Source organism: Zootoca vivipara, chromosome 10, assembly GCF_963506605.1.
Source record: "Zootoca vivipara chromosome 10, rZooViv1.1, whole genome shotgun sequence".
NCBI lineage: Eukaryota > Metazoa > Chordata > Lepidosauria > Squamata > Lacertidae > Zootoca > Zootoca vivipara.
The window spans coordinates 20,590,802-20,611,273 of NC_083285.1; the positions used below are offsets into that span (position 1 = coordinate 20,590,802).

Consider the following 20,472-nt stretch of genomic DNA (forward strand, 5'->3'; position numbering starts at 1 on the left):
ATGCGTGCATTTTTATGCTTGGTCTGAGGTATACAGTCTATAATTGTAATGATTGTTAACACAAGTGCAAAAGAAACCTTTTCTACTTACATGAAACTATTGTGCCTCATCCAATTTTAGGTTGTTGATAACACACTACATTCGTGTTTTCTGTGTTTCACTGGTCATTCCCCACCCCCCACCCCCACCCCCAGACCTGGTTTATGGAGATTTCTCCCCCATTAAAAATGCAATTACAGCACCAGTCTGTTCAGTTTGGACATACAAAGCACTATTGGGTAGCTGTGTCTTTTAATTAGAAGCTTCCTTCTTTTGGCTTCTGCCCTAGAATTACTTCTTGTTCAATATGGCATCGGCCAAGCTGGGAAAACAGACTCTTTAATTGTCCCTTCATTATTCAGTTCCTTTTTCCCCACTGTAGGAGAGCGGGGAAAGGCGGGCTTTAATCACTGGTGTCATCTTCTCAATTAATAAGCCTATTGTCTTGAGTTTTCTGAAGTTTAGCTTACTCAGAAAACGATTGGGTTGGAGGAACATGTTCACTCCTCCAGACACTTTTTAATAAATATCCTTTTGCATTGAGCATTCTTAGGTGAACCATCAACAAAGGAGAATGGAGGAGGGAACTTATATATTCAGTTAACTTATTTCCTCCATTGAACGAACTTCTGTTCTTGGGCCATCTGGCTGCAGATGCACCTGTGAGATTAATAACACACCAGCTCTGCCATGTGTACAGTCACTGTTAGCTTAGTAGTTGAGTCTAATTTGATGCCAACTGTGTCTGGGCAAGATGTTAAGAGAGTCATCTGGATGAATAGGTAGGTGGTCTTTGTTATTTACAATTGGATTCAGGCAGTGAGGAAAGTGACAGGACACCGTGACCTGCGCACAGCAGTGTGCCCCATGGCACTCTCATGTGGAAGAGTGAAGTATGCCCTTAAAGGGTATCTTTGTGCACACACACATGTACACAGTACAGCTGCATATACAGGGTGCCAATTCTTTCCCCATAAACAGGAGTGCGGCTTTTCCAAAACAATCAATGAAGCCATGCTCCCCATACTGGTTTTGCCTCTGTCATCAGTCTCCTGTTTTCAGCAGCCAAGAGTAGACCTTGGCTACAGCTCATAGTTAGCGGGTGGGACGCTTAACCATGAGCATGGGCTCTGACAACACACTAGGCCAAACCTTCATTTACCTTAGTGTGGCGTGCAATAAAAAAGACTGGGGAGGAGCTAAGTGGCTGTGTGCTCTTTGCAAGGCCCTATTAAGCCACAACTACCATAGGAGCCAACTCCTAGGGGTCGGGGTCCCTTCAGCCCCACCAATAAAAGATTTGAGGGGCCCCCCATTGATGGACATTACCATTCAAATGGTGCGTGTGCACCGCTTTATGAGATCCATTACACAGAGAGGAGTTTCCCTCTCTCCCTCCCCCAATATTTTGAGTTGGCTCCCCTGACAACTACCATGCCATATGGATCGGCATGGCCAAACTTGGCCCTCCAGCTGTTTTGGGAACAATTCCCATCATCCCTGACCACTGGTCCTGTTAGCTAGGGATGATGGGAGTTGTAGTCCCGAAACAGCTGGAGGGCAAAGTTTAGCCACGCCTGGATTAGCCAAATGTGTATTACTTCATCTACTTAAAATGAGACCCTCCCCTTTCCTATGGTAATGGTGTGCTGCTTCACTTGCTTCAACAGGTGGTAAGTCTGCATGGGATAAGCTCCTGCTCATTCTGCTGAGTGAGGCCCTCAAGTGTCGGCATGGCTGGGCCACCTGCCAAGAGTCCACACCCTAGCATGGGACCTACTGAGAAGAATATTCTGGACTCGCGGCAGTGAGGAGGTAGATTCAATGAGGGAAGGGGCTTTGAAGGATGAGGTGCCCATGGGCCCTGCAAAGCACGGAGCTAACACACTGGCCCAAAGTGCACCACTTCAACTCAACCAGGACCAACCACCATTTTGTTTTCCTCTCCCAGGAGGCAGCGGTAAGACAGCCAGGCCTCACCCCACAGAAAGGACCAATTGCCAGTTGGGCATATAGTTTTCCAGAACCATTTCCTACAGTGGCATTAGTGCCGGGATTGCCTTATTTTCCCTCCTGCTTCCTTCCTTGACCCTTTCCCTTTTGCATCATGTCTATTCATTGTAAGCGATGAATATAAATGAGTGCATTGGCAGAAAGGCTATATATAAATGCAACCAAAAAGCGTCAAAATGCCTACAATTAAATACTCATTAGCTTCTGTGAACTAGGCAGATTTGAAATAATTATTTTAAACAATATGGCCTGTTTTTGCTTTAATATATATATAAAAAACAAATTTACATTTAATTCAGGTGTTAAGATGTTTTTGCTGCAGCAAAAGAGATGCTCATATATGTCTATTACCCAGGCATTGCTGTTTGCATCCAAACCAGAAAGGGGGAGGTGATGAATAGCTGGAACAATTTAGCTCTTGTTGAAATAGGAATGTTCTAATTCCTATTTCAACAGCAATTTTTTTTTATGTTATAGCCATATTTATTCCTCTTCACCTGGGATTTTTACCTGAGGAAAATGGCAAAAAGTCCCATTGATTTCCATGGAAACAAGCTCAGAAACTCTCTATTTATGTAAATGGTCTCTAATGTTCATATTTACTCTTAAGCACAAATATAAAATAGTCCTCTGGTACCAGCTCTTTCATAATCTATTCTCTCCCTCAGCCCTTTGATGATCACCTTTACTTAGCAACAGTGCAATCCTATACATGTTTACTCAGCTCCAGGTAAGTGTGTATAGGATTTCAGCTTCGGGAAGAATGCCTGTCAAAAAGTAGGCAATGCATTAAATATCATCTCTTGGTTCACAACCATTTATAGCTTGCCCCTTGAACAGTTGCACTTAAATTTGGTACTCTTTTAGTTTGCCACTCTTGGAAGCAAAATAGCAGTGCCTGTCAAGGCACCCCTTTTAATTTCTTCTTTCACGTCTGCAGCATTTGACTTAGCCAAAGCATCACCTCCCTCTGTATGGCTTCTTCGAGGGGGTGGCTTCTGTTACGTGTATTAAATGTAGGAAACCTGTGGCACTAAGCCTGTTTTCAAACTAGGTGATTTTCTGTTACTTGTCACAGGTGCCAACAACCATTTTTAAAGAGGAACAAATGTGAACATCTGTGACAAATTGAAGCACTTTTAAAATGTTTATTTCTGCCCGGCTGGCAAAGAGTTAACCCACCTCCAGCCTGACTGGCATAGAACTCTGATGGGGGCGGGACTGTGCCCGGTTTTAAAAAAGGAGGGAGAGTCGGTTTGGTGAGTTAGGAGGGAGAGGGAGGAAGGTGTGGTGTGGTGTTATGTGGTGGCTTGTATGAAGACAGTTAAGAGGCTAGGACAACTTAAAGTTAAATGTTTGACTGAGTTTATTTTGTACAACTGGAACAAAGCTAATTAATAAATGACACGTTAAAGAATCACTTATGTTTTTAACACAATAAAAATTCATCTCTGTTTTTTTTGCCAACAAGAGGTCCGTCTGTATTTTTCCAGCGAGGTACCAGGACTCACAGCCGTGGTGACTCAAGAGAGGGCAAAACTCACCTCAGGCAGGGAGGTAGTGGTTTGTGTCCTGTAGTTACACGGAGGAGGCTTAGAAGGGTAACCTGAGGTGCCAAGAAGTTGCCAGAGTGCATAGGGCAAACTTCTACAGTGGGGAAATCCAACTGAGGGAGACCCTTTACTGGAGGCAAGAGGTTATTCCTGGGGGACAGCCTAGAGTTTCTTAAGGTACCAGGCCACGCAAGCTGGAAGGCTCTCCTTACTTAGAAACCCATTAGGAAAAGGGGTTTATTTTTGAGGCGGCAGGAGAAGAGGGTGGGTGTTTTCCCCTCTGGATTCCTGTGTCGCAGTGATAGTAAGGTAGAGTGGGACCAGGGTCGTCACATCCCCCAAAGGTTGCCTGAAGTTCATTCACCAGGAAATAATGACTTGGTGACAGGCAGTTGCGCTACAATTTCTTTATAACTGCTCAGTAATTACTCACTGGGTTTGTGGAAGTTGCCATCAATTTGTCATGAGCCTCAGGCCACAATGGTACACATATCTGCACAGGCAGACGTAAGTCAGCAGGTCTCTGCACAGCCACAATGATGGAACCAGAGGCATTTTCATGACAAGATTAAGGATTAACCAATGCTTTCCTGGTGTGTGTGTGTGTGTGTGTGTGTGTGTGTCGCAAGCTGCACCAAGAAATCACAAATGTTCACAATGAAGTGTTCAAGTTGACCAAATTGTGTAACGCTCCTTGCTTTGCATAATTCTGATAGCAACCCCCCCCACTCACAGCTCTCTCTCTCTTGCACTCAAGTGAGCTCGTCATGAACACATCAAACTACAGGCAACTCCCAATTTATGCGGGGTTTACATTCCAAGGCACCACGTGTTTAAGTGCAATCACTTAATGGTATTTGAAATACCATTGAAAAAGCCTGCAAACATCCTATTCCACTCTTCTTGCCCTGTCCCTTCTTTGTGACATTTTTGGGTCCTCCCCCAAGGAGTAACAGCATCCTTCCCTACTCAGCAGTAGCAAGACCACGAACCGCTGTGCTCAGTTTCAGGTACCACTATTCAAAAGGGAAATGTTATAAAAAGAATGACAAATGAACACACAATGAAACAATGCTGTGTCCTCCTTGGGGGGAGAAGATGGGCCTATTTAGGTAGCAGGTATCCCCTGCTGCATAAATATGTGTTTTTATGATGCAAATAATAAACCAACTTCAACTGGAAAATAAGCTCAGGTTCTGAAGTGGGACAGCCCATTTGCTAATTCATGGAGGAAAACTGTCCGGCACAATACTAGACCTCTGCCATTATTTTGGGAACACCTTCTAAGAATTAGAGGAGAGCAAAATCTCAAGATGCCTTCATTAGTATGACACACTTTGGGTGGCCTTTACTAATTTCTGTACTGATGTTTCAGCAGAGTATCTTCAATTACAATATTGTAATTGTATTTGAAGAGTCACTCTGAAGGCAGTTGAAACCATGTAGTCTAAATGGATAGTCATGTACTACTGTGTATCTCGTTGCTCTGAATTTCTAGCTCTCATACTTGTTTCTTTTTGCTCAAGGATACTCAGCAATGGTTGATTTGTCAAGATAACTTGTTCCAATTTGTGGCGATCACAGATGACTAATATCTTGTTTTCACACCTGCCCGCTTATATCAACCACATCTCTACATATGAATTCTCACCTTAAGCTTTTGTGTCATCTTTCCTGCTTTAAAGGTCAACGATCCCACCAAAGCTGGGGTCTTTTACTTTTTTCTTTAGAGCTCGTTAGCATGGTTGCAATTTCTTTTCCTTGCAAAACAAACCCAGTGCAGTAAAAAAAGTTGTGTGCTCAGAACTGTCCCTATGCTAATTTATATGGTTAAACTAAAACGGTTTGAGAACTTGTTGACATTTTCCATATAACCATCAATGACACCTTGTGATGACGTTCCTACTTTCTTTATCAGTCATATCATTTCAATTAGGGAAGAGGAACTTGTGGACTTCCAGGTGTTCTCAGACTGACCCCTGGCCATTCTGTTTGGGGTGGATGGGAGTTGCAGTCCAACATCTGGAAAGCTACAGGTAAGCCACCCTGACATAGATTATATAGGCTTCTGATCATGCTTCTTCTGGGGTAATTTGTCTACCTTTGCTCCCCACCCTGCACTCAGCTCTCACCTGTGACTCCTAGAAGCCGTCAGCATGTGACAGCAGCCACACCCTGGGGACAGCTTTGGTTGACTCCCTAAACCAGTTGAGGGTAGCCAATGGGCTCAGGACTGCAATACCTCAAGGGCTGCCTCTTTTCATATGAACCTACCTGCACCCTGAGATCATCTTCTGAGGCCCTCCTTCGTGTGCCTCCTCCTCGAGAGGTCCAGAGGGTGGCAATACGAGAATGGGCCTACTCTGCAGTGGCTCCCCACATGTGGAATGCTCTCCCCCAGGGCATTCATTATACACCTTTAGGCGCCAGGCAAAAACACTCCTTTTTAACCAGGCCTTTGATCTGTTTGACATCCTATACCCTTCTAAAATGTGGCTGATCTGTTTGGTCTGTTTGACATCCTATACCCTTCTAAAATGTGGCTGATCTGTTTGATCTGTTTGACATCCTATACCCTTCTAAAATGTGGGGATGTTATTGGGTTGTTGTTTTTATTCTGATTATATATCTTGTGATCTTTTCTGCGAATTGCCCTGAGGCCTCTGGGTATAAGGCGGTATATAATAATAATAATAATAATAATAATAATAATAATAATAATAATAATAATCCCTTGTTGAGTTAGGGTCTTCCATGCGAAGATGGGCTCAGGTGAATTGAGCAGACAATGCCAATGGACAAAAGGACAGTTTTGATTTTAAAACCCTCCGCAATCACGATGTGACTGCAGCATGGCAACAAGTAACATCTCTGCTCTTGTGTGATGCGTTCACTGAATTTTATTGCATTCATTTCCTTCATGGTGCATTTTTCCCCCCAAAACTCTCTAAGTTTTTCACTATATTATTCTAGTTTTTACTCCCTCCAGCATGCTACTAGATTAGTATCCATAAGCAATAAAATACCATTTTCCAGTACGTCCAAGGAATGGATTTGTCAGCTCTGCCTAGGCAACCTGGCTCCTGCACAAACATGAGATACCATACCTAAGGCAACGGGGGGGACGGGGGACGGACGGACATGCTGTAGCTTTCCAATTCTCATTTTTAAGCTTGATATTGAAGTAATATCTAAGTCCTTTCATGTACAAACAGCTTTCTTGAAAACTAGCTGCATATGGTTCAAACACAAAATGGCAAAGTCACCTTGGGTTTACTACTTCCAGCATCCACACAGAATGATTATATCATTACTTTCTGCTGCCATGTTAAGAACCATTTATTCATTTATAGTACTTATATCCCACTCTAGAGCGCCCAAACGTTCTTACAGCAACTTACTGCTAGGGTGGCCACCTATTAACAAAAATATTTCCACAATTTTTTTAAAAAAGTGTAGCACAGGAACAGATGGTACATGATGATGACAGCATTATTCAGGTGGCAGTTTTTTGCTATTGTGCTTGGTCACCACCTCATAGACAGCAGCTCCTACCAAAGGCAGAGAGGGCTGAGTAGCTGGAACTCATTCAGCCTGTGATAAAGGCAAATCTTCCCTTCCAGCGCTGGACTGAAAGGTAGGTGGCAGTGCTTGTGTTAGTGGTAAAGAAGCAAGTCCTAGCTCCTGCTTCTACCTCCACCAAGCTTCTGTTTATTGGCTTACCTCACCAAAAAGCCTCTCTCTCCCTGCCTGCTTTATGGTGGGATTTTGTAACTACTCAGTGGTAGAACTGTAGCAGAATATCATTTTGCAGATTTCCCAAAATTTGATGTTTGTGGACTCCGCCGTGCATTAAAGGCAATGTCCTCCTCTTTCACGTGGCATGGGATCAACTACACATTTCCCAGTTACAGTATCGTAAAGAATACTAATCTCATGCCTGGCAGATAAAACAGAAGAATAACAATCTAGAAATAATTTCACGGACTGGAGGAGGAAAGAAGTCTGCACCTTGAGTTACCATAATGTACTCAACATGCATAGAAAAAACAACAAAAACCAGTGCCTGTCTCCCTTGGGAGGTGGTGACCTTCCCTTCCTTGGAGGTTTTTTTTGGGGGCAGAAGTTGGATGGCCATCTGTCTTGGATGCTTTAGCTGAGATTGCTGCATTGCAGGGGGTGGACTAGATGGCCCTCGGTGTCCCCTCCCACCCTACAATTCTATGATTCCATGAAACAAAAGATAACGGAGAATGAAAACATTGAAGCATCAAATGCACCAGCTCAGTAACAGACCACTGTTTGCAATTTCACTGGAACATAAGAAAGCTATACCTTATACTAGGGTCAGCCTACTTGTCCATTTTGCAGAGAGCTGTCTACTTTGACTGGCAACAGCTCTCCAGGGTTTCAGGTTCAGATTATTCCCAAAACCTGCTATCTGCTGTTTTAAAAGTATTAAAAAAGAACCCTGGAGATGTCAGGGGCTGAGCATGGAACTTCTGCATGCAAAGGATGTGCTCTGCTGCCACTGAGCTTTGATCCCATCCCCCTGAGTATAGATAGCACTGAAGAGTTGGTGTTTTTTAAAATAATATAAAAAAGTATTGTTCCTTTCTTTGAAGTCTTCGCTTTTCTCTGAAGTTGGCTTCCTCTTTTCCTGCAGTACAGTATATAAAACCATCTCTTGCTGCAAAAGGCATTCACCATTCATTCATTTTGAAGCATTCCTTAATTCTGTCTCATGTTATCTGTGTTCCAGAGAATCCCTCCTAAACCACCCCCAACAAAAACAAAACAAAGACCCTGGCATGTTTCTTTAGTTGTGGACATGCAATGTGGGGGTAGCCATAAATTAATTTGCTTAAGGTTTTGTCTTGCATATTTCTAAGATACAGTTTGTTACAGAGGTTTATCTGTGTGCTTATCCATCCTGTATTTTTAGCTGTTGGTTTGACACAGTAAGACCTTAAAAACAAGTGTAATACCAACAAAATAACACATCAACCAACTAAAAACAAATATACAGCCAAGCAATAATATGAATGCCACAAGAATACAGGAAATCAGAAGCATTCTATTTTTGCCCAATTCAAAATCATATCAAAGCATCAATGTCTTGGCAATGCTTCTCAAAAAGAAGAACAGAAAGGGAACTTTGCAGAGAAGCCTGGAGCTACCACTGAAAAGGCCCTATTCTATGTCTCCGCCCATTGCACCTTAGGCAGCAGAAGAGCATCTCCCCTGCTGGATACCTGAGTATTTGGGTATGTTGCTAGACTCATGGAAGAATTCTGATCCAATTTTTATTTTTACCATTTTTTTAAAATTAAATGAAAATTTTACAGATCCAGAACACCCCATGAGCCTCTCACTAACTCTACAAGAACATCCTCTAACCCGTTTTCTTAAAATTCATAATCTCTGGAGCACAAGATGTGACGGGGCAACATCATTGAATCCATAGGAAGCTTCTGGTCCTGGCTAATTTCTTTGCACTGTCTGCTATGAACAGAAGTGGTTCTCTGTGTTTCTGTTACCTAATCCTTTTAACAAGAGATACCAAAGATAGAACTTTCTGCACACAAACCCTGAACTATTGAGCCAAGTGTTGAAGCCAAGAGTAAATTGAGCAAGACTTAGCTGCTCCTCTACACCAGGTGAAAGTGTGAGTTATACACATATCTAGTCCTAATCCCACTCCAGTCATGAAATCACTGGCTGAATTTGCACAAACCACTCTCTGTTTGCCAAATCTGGCTAGGTGGCGATTGACCTTCCTAGTAGGAATGGAAAAGGTCTTTAAAAATAAACAAGGCAGGGAATTTGGAGCCTTGCAGACTAAAGCTAGGTGGCGTATGTGTTTTACCCAAACGTGGGTATCTTTGCCAATAAGATAAATAAGTTGTGGCAAATCTAGGCCTTTAGGGAATTGGATGAGGTCCACTTGGCTGGCGTCTAAAGCTGCTTGGGCAACAGTAAACTTGCAAACTGTGTTATTTACCCTAAGCAGAACTGTAACAAATGCCAACTCACTCTGCTCCAGTTCTCACTTCTGTAACAAATATTGTCTCCCTCTTCAGTTTGGTCCCCCTCAATGTAAGCTACGTAAGAACCTAAAAAAACCTCCTGGATCAGGCCAGTAGTCAGGTAGCCCAGCATCCTGTTCTCACAGCAGCCAATCAGATACCTAAGGGAAGCACTTGAGTGCAAGACCACTCTCCCCTCCTGCAAATTCCAGCAACTCATATTCAGAAGCACGCTGCCTCCGACAGTGGAGGCAGAACATAGTCAAGAGGGTTAGTTCATGTTCTTAATGTTTCTTAAATTACTGGTCTCTGGCCACCTTTGCCTCCTTCCTTGCTTATTTTCTCCCAACCTTTTCTTTTCAGTTCTAACCTCTACCCAGCCACCATTTCCCAATCCCAACCCCTTGACTTGGAACTCTTCCCAGTGATTTTTTTAGCTTCCTTCCACTCTGGCCTCTCACTGGTCCAGATCAAGTTCTCCTCTCATTGCTACAAGAAGCCTATGCATATATACATGGCTAAGATCAGATTCGTGTTACCGCATCACTGGCCTTTCCTGAATGATGCTGCGTCCAATAAGCAGCAAAGGGAAGAAGCGAAAAGGAAGTAGTTCACATACCACTGTGTTAACCTATGACCTGGCCCTAAGAGCATTCCAGAGTAGAAATTAGCCTCAACATGAATATTTCACTCTATTATCTCCTGTATTCGCTTTAAACAAGAGATTTGATCTGAATGGAGGAAGCTGAAATCCTGTTCTGCTAATCAGACTCTAAACATCACGACCCATATACATAAGGGGCTAGGTTGTCTCCTGTTTACAGCAGTAAAACAGCAGGCATAAAAGTTGCTTGATTGGAGATGTTCCGCTGAAAAAGCATCTATACCAATAAACATGACAGTATGTTTCTACCAGCTAAACTAATTCTGTATCTAGCGCTATAGCTGCAATCCTAAATGGTTTCTGAAAAGCAAGCCTAACTGATTGCAGATCAGCTCAGTAAACGTGCATTGTCTTGTATGTGACTAAAACACAGCCTAAGAACATAGGGTTAGTTTCTAATTTATTTTTTGAGCTTCTCACGCAGAATGGGTCTATTACAGCCTCTGAAGGTTACCAAATCACCTTTTGCTTTGCGAGGAAACTGCGTATTCAGAAAGATGCTTCACTTAATTATCAGGGTTCTCCATTATTTCTCTCCTCACAAAGAAGTTGATTTAACACACTCGTCCGTTTCAGAGCCTCTATGTTAGAAATATCCTCGCTGATGACAGGCACGTCCTCTTTCTGTTTCCCAGCTGACAATTCATCCTCGCTGTCCGAGAGCGTACAGAGAAGGGTATCGTTTTCATAGGTAGGAAAATAATACCTAGAAAGAACAGTGAAGAACAACGTCACACCTTGTCAGTGAAAAGTCCCCTTTACATACATGCTTTTAACTTGTGACATTGGTCCTGCTTCCACACGGCATTACCTTACCGTTTGCATATCCCAGCTGACAAAGCATGCATATGAATATTGCAGCCATCTAGGTGGGTGCCAATCGCATGGGAAAGAGAGGCAATTTGAGACCTCCCACATGAGTGCAATATTTAAACACGTTTCCTAATACTGCTCCCCACACTGCTAGGGAAGCAGCCCCAATATTTGGATGGGCAAGCATACATGCACAGTATGTTTTCTTCCATATAAATCAACACATTTACTTATTAGAAATCTTAGCAGGAGTTTATGGGCTGCTTAAGGTAATAATACTGTAAATTATTTCTAAACACCTTACCTTTCTATTTGATTTATCCCGCTTGGAGTAATGATCTGGTCCCATCCAACTCACTGCACTGTGAGTTCTGTGTGCAGGGCAGGAGTTGGGTCCATTACTCACAGCCGAAGTGAAAATGTAAATTTGTGGTTGAGGGCAGCTCACTTTCAAACTTTATTTATCCATAGCCTGGTAAAAGTCATGCACTCACCAATGGGCATATTGCATTCCTTGTATTATACCACTTAGGTAATATCCATGTTTCAGCCAAGCAAAGCGGACATTGCAGTCTGTTCTATCGCCCTTTTACTCTTAAGCTATGTGGCTATCAGATACTATGCATAACACTTATTAAGTCTTTGGAAAAGACAAAGCAGGCCCATATGGTACAGCAAGGGCAGAGAATGCGGAGTCTACGTCTCATTTACAAGACACTAAACTGGTTCTCATGAAACAGTATGTCAAACTATGACTTAATGAGACTTTGCAGGCTCCAGGAGAGGAGCTCCCAGTCCTCTCCCCAGTACTTTTTACTGATGTGTTGAGCTTAGCCAAGGTTTGGCTTAGAGTGTTTATGGTTAAGCTGTCTCTTCACTAATTACAACCTGTAACCAAGGTTTGCTCTTGGCTACAGATCATGGTTAGTAAGAACTTAACCTCAAGTCTGGGTTCAAAGGACACACTAAGCCAAAGCTTGTTTTTCTCAGGGCAGTAAAAAAGATCTGGGGTGCAGCAAAGTGGCTGTAAGCTCCTTTTGGGGTGTGTGTGTGCACATTCATATGGACTCTGTAAGCTACGGTTTGGCTTATTGTGCCGTGCAAACCAGGTCACTATCATGCACTGGAGAAAAACGAAAACACTCTTACTGTGGCTGATCCCACATGGATCTGGCTGGCAGAAGTGTTATATGTCTGGTCTCTTCCATATGATTTACCAACTCCCTCTTCGGTTGGAATTTCTCCTGGCAACTGTAGCATCGACACTGATGGACCTCTCTTCTGATGAAGTTCAACAATTTCACTTGCTGATAGAAATTCAAACCTAGCAGAGAAAAGTTTTTTTGTTTTTTTTTAAGGTGCAGGGGGAAAGGGGGACTGGAAGACGCAAGCAGTGAAGGTAACCATTTTGGCCCATTTTTTTTTATAAAAAAAATCCAAATTAGGATAATACTTTCATTAAGCCAACCAATAGCTAACAACCTTTTGAGTTCTTTAGAAGTCTTCATTGGGCTAGGTGGTAAACAGAATATTGAGGGGGTTAGTGGGAGCGAGGAGAAAGCATTTTTTTGGCTTATGTTCGACCCATGGAGTATGTGTCTACTTGCAGTCTTAAGATGGAACAGGAAAGGAGGTATCTAAATCTTTTCTGTGGTTTTCCCCAATACTCCAGAGCTGATTTGGGGAGGAAGCACACGTGAGAGGAAGCATAGGCTGCTTTGTTGCACAAGAGTAAATCCTTGCACTAACAGAACAAGAGCAATACATACTGTCCTCAATCTGCTTACTACAGTGATTTTTTTTAGTACCACTACCGTGTTTCTCATATTTTAAGGCATCCCCAAAAAATAAGCCATGACAGGATTTCTAAGGGTTGGTGAAAAATAAGACATACCCCGAAAATAAGCCATGTCGTGTAGCCCCGACCGAGCGAGAGGCGAAGGCGCGGGACCCAGCAGGAGCTCCCTGCCTGCTTCCCCGAGCCGTCGCGCATCGGGGGACAGAGCCGAAGATCGGCGGGCGCTCCTTGCTGGGCTTGACAAGCCCGGCAAACAGCGCCCGCCGATCTTCGGACCTGTGCTGTGTGACAGGCAGGGGTGGGGGGAAGCGGAGATCGTTCTCCGCTCTCCCCCCACCCCCGCCTGTCACCAAAGATCGGCGGGCGCTCCTTGCTGGGCTTGACAAGCCCGGCAAACAGCGCCCGCCGATCTTCGGACCTGTCCTGTGTGACAGGCGGGGGTGGGGGGGGGGAAGCGGAGATCGTTCTCCGCTCTCCCCCCACCCCCGCCTGTCACCAAAGATCGGCGGGCGCTGTTTGCTGGGCTTGACAAGCCCGGCAAACAGCGCCCGCCGATCTTCGGACCTGTCCTGTGTGACAGGCGGGGGTGGGGGGGGAAGCGGAGATCGTTCTCCGCTCTCCCCCCACCCCCGCCTGTCACCGAAGATCGGCGGGCGCTGTTTGCTGGGCTTGACAAGCCCGGCAAACAGCGCCCGCCGATCTTCGGACCTGTCCTGTGTGACAGGCGGGGGTGGGGGGGAAGCGGAGATCGTTCTCCGCTCTCCCCCCACCCCCGCCTGTCACCAAAGATCGGCGGGCGCTCCTAGCTGGGCTTGACAAGCCCGGCAAACAGCGCCCGCCGATCTTCGGACCTGTCCTGTGTGACAGGCGGGGGTGGGGGGGAAGCGGAGATCGTGCTCCACTCTCCCCCCACCCCCGCCTGTCACCAAAGATCAGCGGGCGCTGTTTGCTGGGCTTGACAAGCCCGGCAAACAGCGCCCGCCGACCTGTGCTGTGTGACAGGCGGGGGTGGGGGAGAAGCGGAGATCGTTCTCCGCTCTCCCCCCATCCCCGCCTGTCACCGAAGATCGGCGGGCGCTCCTAGCTGGGCTTGACAAGCCCGGCAAACAGCGCCCGCCGACCTGTGCTGTGTGACAGGCGGGGGTGGGGGAGAAGCGGAGATCGTTCTCCGCTCTCCCCCCATCCCCGCCTGTCACCGAAGATCGGCCGGCGCTGTTTGCTGGGCTTGACAAGCCCGGCAAACAGCGCCCGCCGATCTTCGGACCTGTCCTGTGTGACAGGCGGGGGTGGGGGGGGAAGCGGAGATCGTGCTACGCTCTCCCCCCACCCCCGCCTGTCACCAAAGGTCGGCGGGCGCTGTTTGCTGGGCTTGACAAGCCCGGCAAACAGCGCCCGCCGACCTGTGCTGTGTGACAGGCGGGGGTGGGGGAGAAGCGGAGATCGTTCTCCGCTCTCCCCCCATCCCCGCCTGTCACCGAAGATCGGCGGGCGCTGTTTGCTGGGCTTGACAAGCCCGGCAAACAGCGCCCGCCGACCTGTGCTGTGTGACAGGCGGGGGTGGGGGAGAAGCGGAGATCGTTCTCCGCTCTCCCCCCATCCCCGCCTGTCACCGAAGATCGGCGGGCGCTGTTTGCTGGGCTTGACAAGCCCGGCAAACAGCGCCCGCCGACCTGTGCTGTGTGACAGGCGGGGGTGGGGGAGAAGCGGAGATCGTTCTCCGCTCTCCCCCCATCCCCGCCTGTCACCGAAGATCGGCGGGCGCTCCTAGCTGGGCTTGACAAGCCCGGCAAACAGCGCCCGCCGACCTGTGCTGTGTGACAGGCGGGGGTGGGGGGGAAGCGGAGATCGTTCTCCGCTCTCCGCCCACCCCCGCCTGTCACCGAAGATCGGCGGGCGCTGTTTGCTGGGCTTGACAAGCCCGGCAAACAGCGCCCGCGTGCACTTTATTAAAAAATAAGACATCCCTCAAAAATAAGCCATGTCGTGTTTTTTTGAAGAAAAAATTAATATAAGACATGACTTATAATATGAGAAACACGGTATATATATCTCATGCTACCTTTTTACACTCAGGAAAGGTCAGAACTGCCAAAACTGAAACATTTGGGAGTAACATAGGTTGACTTCTGGTCCTGCACTTCTAAGAAGACACATTTCCAGCAGCGGTAGAGGTCCCCAATACAGTATATGCTTTTTACTCACCATGCTGAGCCTTAATGTTTAGCAGGTCGAATCCATGAGCTTCCTGGAATTTGGGAAGAGCAAAAAGGGCTTCTAATTGTGAATAATTAAAAATATTTCAAATTGAAAACACCTGAAGTTTATAAAAAACAGGCACACCTTAGCAAGTATGCTGTGATTACAGGCTACGGACTACTGCTGTATGATTGCTGAAAATTCTTCACGCTACTATTGTTAGGACGTGACAAGCAGCATCACAGGAAATCAAACTACCGTTCCACCTAGCAGAGGGCTATTTTACTCCGCATGGTATTTGCCAAGCATGCTCCTTGGAATTTGTTAACTGTGAACACCAGGGATTGAAACTCAAGCTTTCAGTACTCAGCGTGCATGTTCTATTAAGAGAGACCTAAGTAGGATATAGGTCTCTCAAGTGGATTATTGAAATGCTAACCTTTACAAGTGGGGCCCTGCAACAAAATGCTGCAGTGTGCCATGCTTCTGTTCAGGGTACAAGTGACTCTAACCCACACCCACCCACCCCACCAGCCAGCCAGTATTCTGTGCCCATTGAGCTTCTTCAGTCCCCACTGGGTTGTTTCTTATTTTCTTCTTCATTTTGGGTTTTATCAGAGATGCCTGGACAAATTGTACCCAGTCCCAGCTGCATTAAAATCTTTTATTTATTTACTACACCTGCCAATAATAACATAGCATGAGTACAAGAAGACTCAAATCAGTATGATGATGGCGATGGTGATTCTAATCTTTCCTTATTATAAATGCCAAGTTTTAAACTCTGCTAAAAGGTGGCCAAAGTATTCCCTCTGCTGAAACTAATACAGAGCAGCCTTCCCCAATATGGTGGTCTTCAGATATTTTGGACTCCAAAGCAAGATCTAATAGAGAAAGTGGAACATGCCTCTTACCTCCATGTGAGCATAGAGCTTTTCTGTAGTGTCGGTTTGCTTTTCACAGAAAAGGCACACTGCACAAACCGGATGTTCTTCCCAGCCGGACCAGTCTCTGCAAAAAAAAAGCAGTGCAAAAAGCCAGCTGAAGTTGTGATTGGCAAAGGTTTTTTTGAAAGATATGGAGATGCTACAGACACGGGACCCAATTCTGCTTCAGCTTATCCAACATGAAAGTAAACGGGAATCAACTTCACAGAATATCGTGCAGCTATGTCAATGCAAAGTAATACCCTTTTCTGCGGAAACCGGAACAGAGTTGAAACGGGACCTAAGCCTATTTCACAAGAGTCTTCACCACCTGCAAGGCAGCCATGATATTCCATTCCCCCACCCCAGTTTTCACCCCATAGCTCTTGACCATTCCATAGTCACTAAGCAAACTCAGTCCTCCTTGGGTGAGTTTTGAGGTGGGTTTTTTTTTTAAGCTTTTCATGTTTTCATGTAAATATTATTTGAACTTCTGCAAACCTTGGGACTCTCTGTTTCTCACTGGCCTTCCTTTGGCTGCATAGCTTTTGGCACTCAGCATCTGACTCTGCTCTAATGGGGAGTTATAGCATAGGCTAGCTATAAGAATGCATGTAATACTGGCAGAAATCAACCCTTTGAACTAAATGAAATGTCCTTTGGAATAATAATAATAATAATAATAATAATAATAATAATAATAATAATAATATATTTATACCCCACCCATCTGGCTGGGTTTTCCCAGCCACTCTGGGTGGCTTCGAACGGCATATTAAAATACAATAATCTATAGGTGAAACCCAGAAAATTAGAATATCGTCGAAAGGTGCATTCATTTCAGTAACACAACTTAAAAGGTGAAACCAATATATGAGATAGATGCATGACATGCAAAGCAAGATATGTCAAACCTTTATTTGTTGTAATTGTTATTTGTCGTTAGGCGGGTCAATTATAAATGGAATGTAATTAATGAAATGTAATAGCATGAAATATAATAGCAATGTTTATTTTTGTATTATTGTAACTACTGTATACTGCGTATAAGACTACTTTTTAACCCAGGAAAATCTTCTCAAAAGTTGGGGGTCGTCTTATACGCCGGGTCGTATTTCTTATACGGCGAGTATATCCCAAACTCTATATTTTAACTGGAAAAGTTGGGGGTCGTCTTATACGCCCAGTCATCTTATACGCCGGAATATACGGTATATGTTTTATTACTGTGGAATTTCCAAAAGAAACCATTTGTAAAAATAAAAAATAAAAAGTTGCATTACTGAAATAAATGCACTTTGACGATATTCTACTTTTCCGAGTTTCACTGTATTAAACATTAAAAGCTTCCCTAAACAGGGCTGCCTTCAGATGTCTTCTAAAACTCTGGTAGTTGTTTTTCTCTTGGACATCTGATGGGAGGGCGTTCCACAGGGCGGGTGCCACTACTGAGAAGGCCTTACCATCTCCACCCAAGGTAACAGAATTTCACAGCCCTTTCACATCAGGCTGTCATGGCCCCCCTTTGCTAATCTGTGGCCGGGCATCTCTTCTATAAATCTAACAAGAACAGGCAACATTCTTTCTCCTAGTTTTGCAGACATGACTAACGCTTATTTTTTGATAAGGCAAATCTCGGTGGTGGCGCCTGCCCTGTGGAACGCCCTCCCATCAGATGTCAAAGAGAAAAACAGCTACCAGATTTTTAGAAGACATCTGAAGGCAGCCCTGTTTGGGGAGGCTTTTAATGTTTAATAGATTATTTTATTTCATTTTTCTGTTGTAAGCCGCCCAGAGTGGCTGGGGAAACCCGGCCAGATGGGCGGGGTATAAATAATAAATTATTATTATTATTATATTGTTATTATTACTTTTAAGGAACAAATGCAAGGTAAAAAAATACTTCAATGCAGGGCGGTTTTCTTCCAGTGCAGTTGGACAATGTCATCTCTATAGTAATAAAAACTATTAGCTAGTGGGCATGCTCCGAAATAACAGCTAGAAAGGGAATTGTATTTTATTCCCATTGGCTCAGTTTCACCTCCTCTTAACCCCCATTTCCTCTCCAACCCCAACCCTAAATTTCTGAGAACTTTAAATGAGGGAATAAAAAACTGCTGCAAAATTTTTGTAGTGCACTGGGGCCTAGCTTTTCTGTGCTATCTCCCCTTTGCTTTGTTTTCTGACTCTCATGGGGGTTATGAGAGAATTGGGTAAATATGGTGGGCTCTGCTTCTTTAGAAGGGTAGTCCATACAGTGTATTGCAATGCCCTAACTGGAAACGACATACATTAAAATGCAAAATTATTTTAAGTGGGGTGGGAATATATAGCATGTTGAACTGTATCTTCTATGGCTCTGCAGCGCCTCGTGGTTGCTATAAAACACTATAAAACACTGGAAATCCAATTCATCAACATTCTCGGCCATACCTACATTGTCCTTGAATGCCACTTTTTTTTACAACATAATGTTGCCAAGCCCGCAGAGCAGATTTCCCACCACTCTAAACTTTAAATACAACTCTTACTCTTCCTGGTTGTCCAACAATTCTCTGTCATCTTCGGACTGAACCTCTTCCCAGGTCTTGCCAAATTCCTGGAGGGGAAAGAAAAATGCACAGAGCAAACATGAATCCATGAGACCTCAGCAAGAGTCAATGCTCCAAGTCTTAGTCTTAGACAGTGGATGCAAATAATTCAAAATGAGGCTACTCAAGGTCATTTACAACTGAAATAAAAACAGCTTAAAACACAGAAAAGAAAGCAATAATTAAAAAACAAACATTAATAGAACTTATGTATGTATCTATATGGGTATATGAGATCTGTTAAAATATACAGATCATCACACCACTCCTCTCCTTAAAAAGTCAGTTCCCAAAACCAGTTGGAATAAGTTTTCACTTGCATGTCTTACATTTTTACATTTCCAGTAAAGCATTTGCTTCCTTGTATTAGCTTTTGCTTCCTTGTTAGAGTTAAGAGATTGTTGTTTTATTATGGAAAAATGTACTATAGGTATTAATTATATTAATTAATTATTGTTAGCCTGCCACAAAAACCTAAACTGGCTGGTTTGGTAGTATAAATTATGTTTATTTTGTTTTTAAAACGGTTATATTTTGTGTAATTTTGCACACCACCTTGAAGGATCAACTGTCCCCCAAGATAAAAAAATTCCTTCAGTAGCACCTTAAAGACCAACTAGGTTTTTATTTTGGTATGAGCTTTCGTGTGCATGCACACTTCTTCAGATACACTACTACCTACCTGTAACTGTCCCCCAAGAGGTAGTGTATATATTAGGTAATACATAAATACAATAAATATTTAACATATATATATATATATATATATATATATATATATATATATATATATATATATCTCATCTTGATGATTTCTAGGGCCAAAACGCAGCCAAATTGACAGAATTATGTCTGTGCCACCTTTAACATTGTTTGAGCACATAGCCTGACACAAAATCTCATATTGGGCTGGATTCTGACTCTTTGTCAAGATGTGACCCTGGGTAAGTTGGAGTGCCACAGATACGACCCACTTTTATTTTATATCATTTTCTGGCAATGCATGTTTTTTCTGGGGGTAGGGAAGACAGAAGGGCTATTATGTTTGAAGGAGCTACAACACTGAAGAGTAAGGGGAAATGTTTAAAATAATAGTAAAGCACCATCTAGCTACTCTAATGCCAAGTGTATTACAGTCATACCTTGGTTTAAGCATGCCTCGGTTCGAGTATTTTCAGTTTAAGTACTCCGCGGACCTAACGGATTAATCCACTTTCCATTACTTTCAATGGGAAAGTTTGCTTCAGGTTAAGTACGCTTCAGTTTAAGTACTCCACGGACCGTCTGGAACGGATTAATCCACTTTCCATAGCTTTCAATGGGAAAGTTTGCTTCAGGTTAAGTACGCTTCAGGTTAAGTACAGACTTCCGGAACCAATTGTGTTTGTAAACCGAGGTACCACTGTATTAGCTAGATGCTTAGATCAGGAGTAGCCTAGAGGCATTTTATTTTAAAGGGCTTTCGCCTTATTCACACAACGTTATAGGTCCTTCAGACACAGTGTTAGCGATTACTACTTCTAGGTATGTTGGCATGTCCTACCCTTATTCCTTATTAAATAATAACACAGAAAAGTCATGGAGACAAGAGATTAAAATGGCGTCTGACAAATCTACGATGATTCTATTGCAATATTTTATAGCAAATGAAAACACACACACAAACACAAAACGACCAGTCCCATAGCTCCATCAAAGCTGCTACACCTTGTCAGGTAAACGGCGCACAGACATACATTTGTTAGAACAGCCTGTAACAAGATGTCATTACAGATTAGGGAATTTGGATCCTGTAATTAATTCAGAGATGCTACTCTCGAGGGTAAACTCTCCAAGTGCGGCAGCCAGAT

General features: G+C 43.9%; 1 protein-coding gene across 1 annotated transcript in view; it reads right to left on the reverse strand.

Moving 5' to 3' along the window:
- Positions 1–202: 202 nt before the first annotated feature.
- The window catches only part of ZNF277 (zinc finger protein 277), a 51,708-nt gene continuing 31,438 nt past the window's right edge, over positions 203–20,472 (reverse strand). Inside the window, exons 8-12 of the mRNA XM_035128020.2 lie at positions 18,563–18,630; positions 16,020–16,116; positions 15,112–15,154; positions 12,261–12,435; positions 203–11,004 (exon numbers count right to left, since the gene is read on the reverse strand). Of these exons, the coding sequence (XP_034983911.2) occupies positions 10,812–11,004; positions 12,261–12,435; positions 15,112–15,154; positions 16,020–16,116; positions 18,563–18,630 (576 nt within the window). The 3' untranslated portion in view covers positions 203–10,811. The remainder of the gene's footprint in view (positions 11,005–12,260; positions 12,436–15,111; positions 15,155–16,019; positions 16,117–18,562; positions 18,631–20,472) is intronic.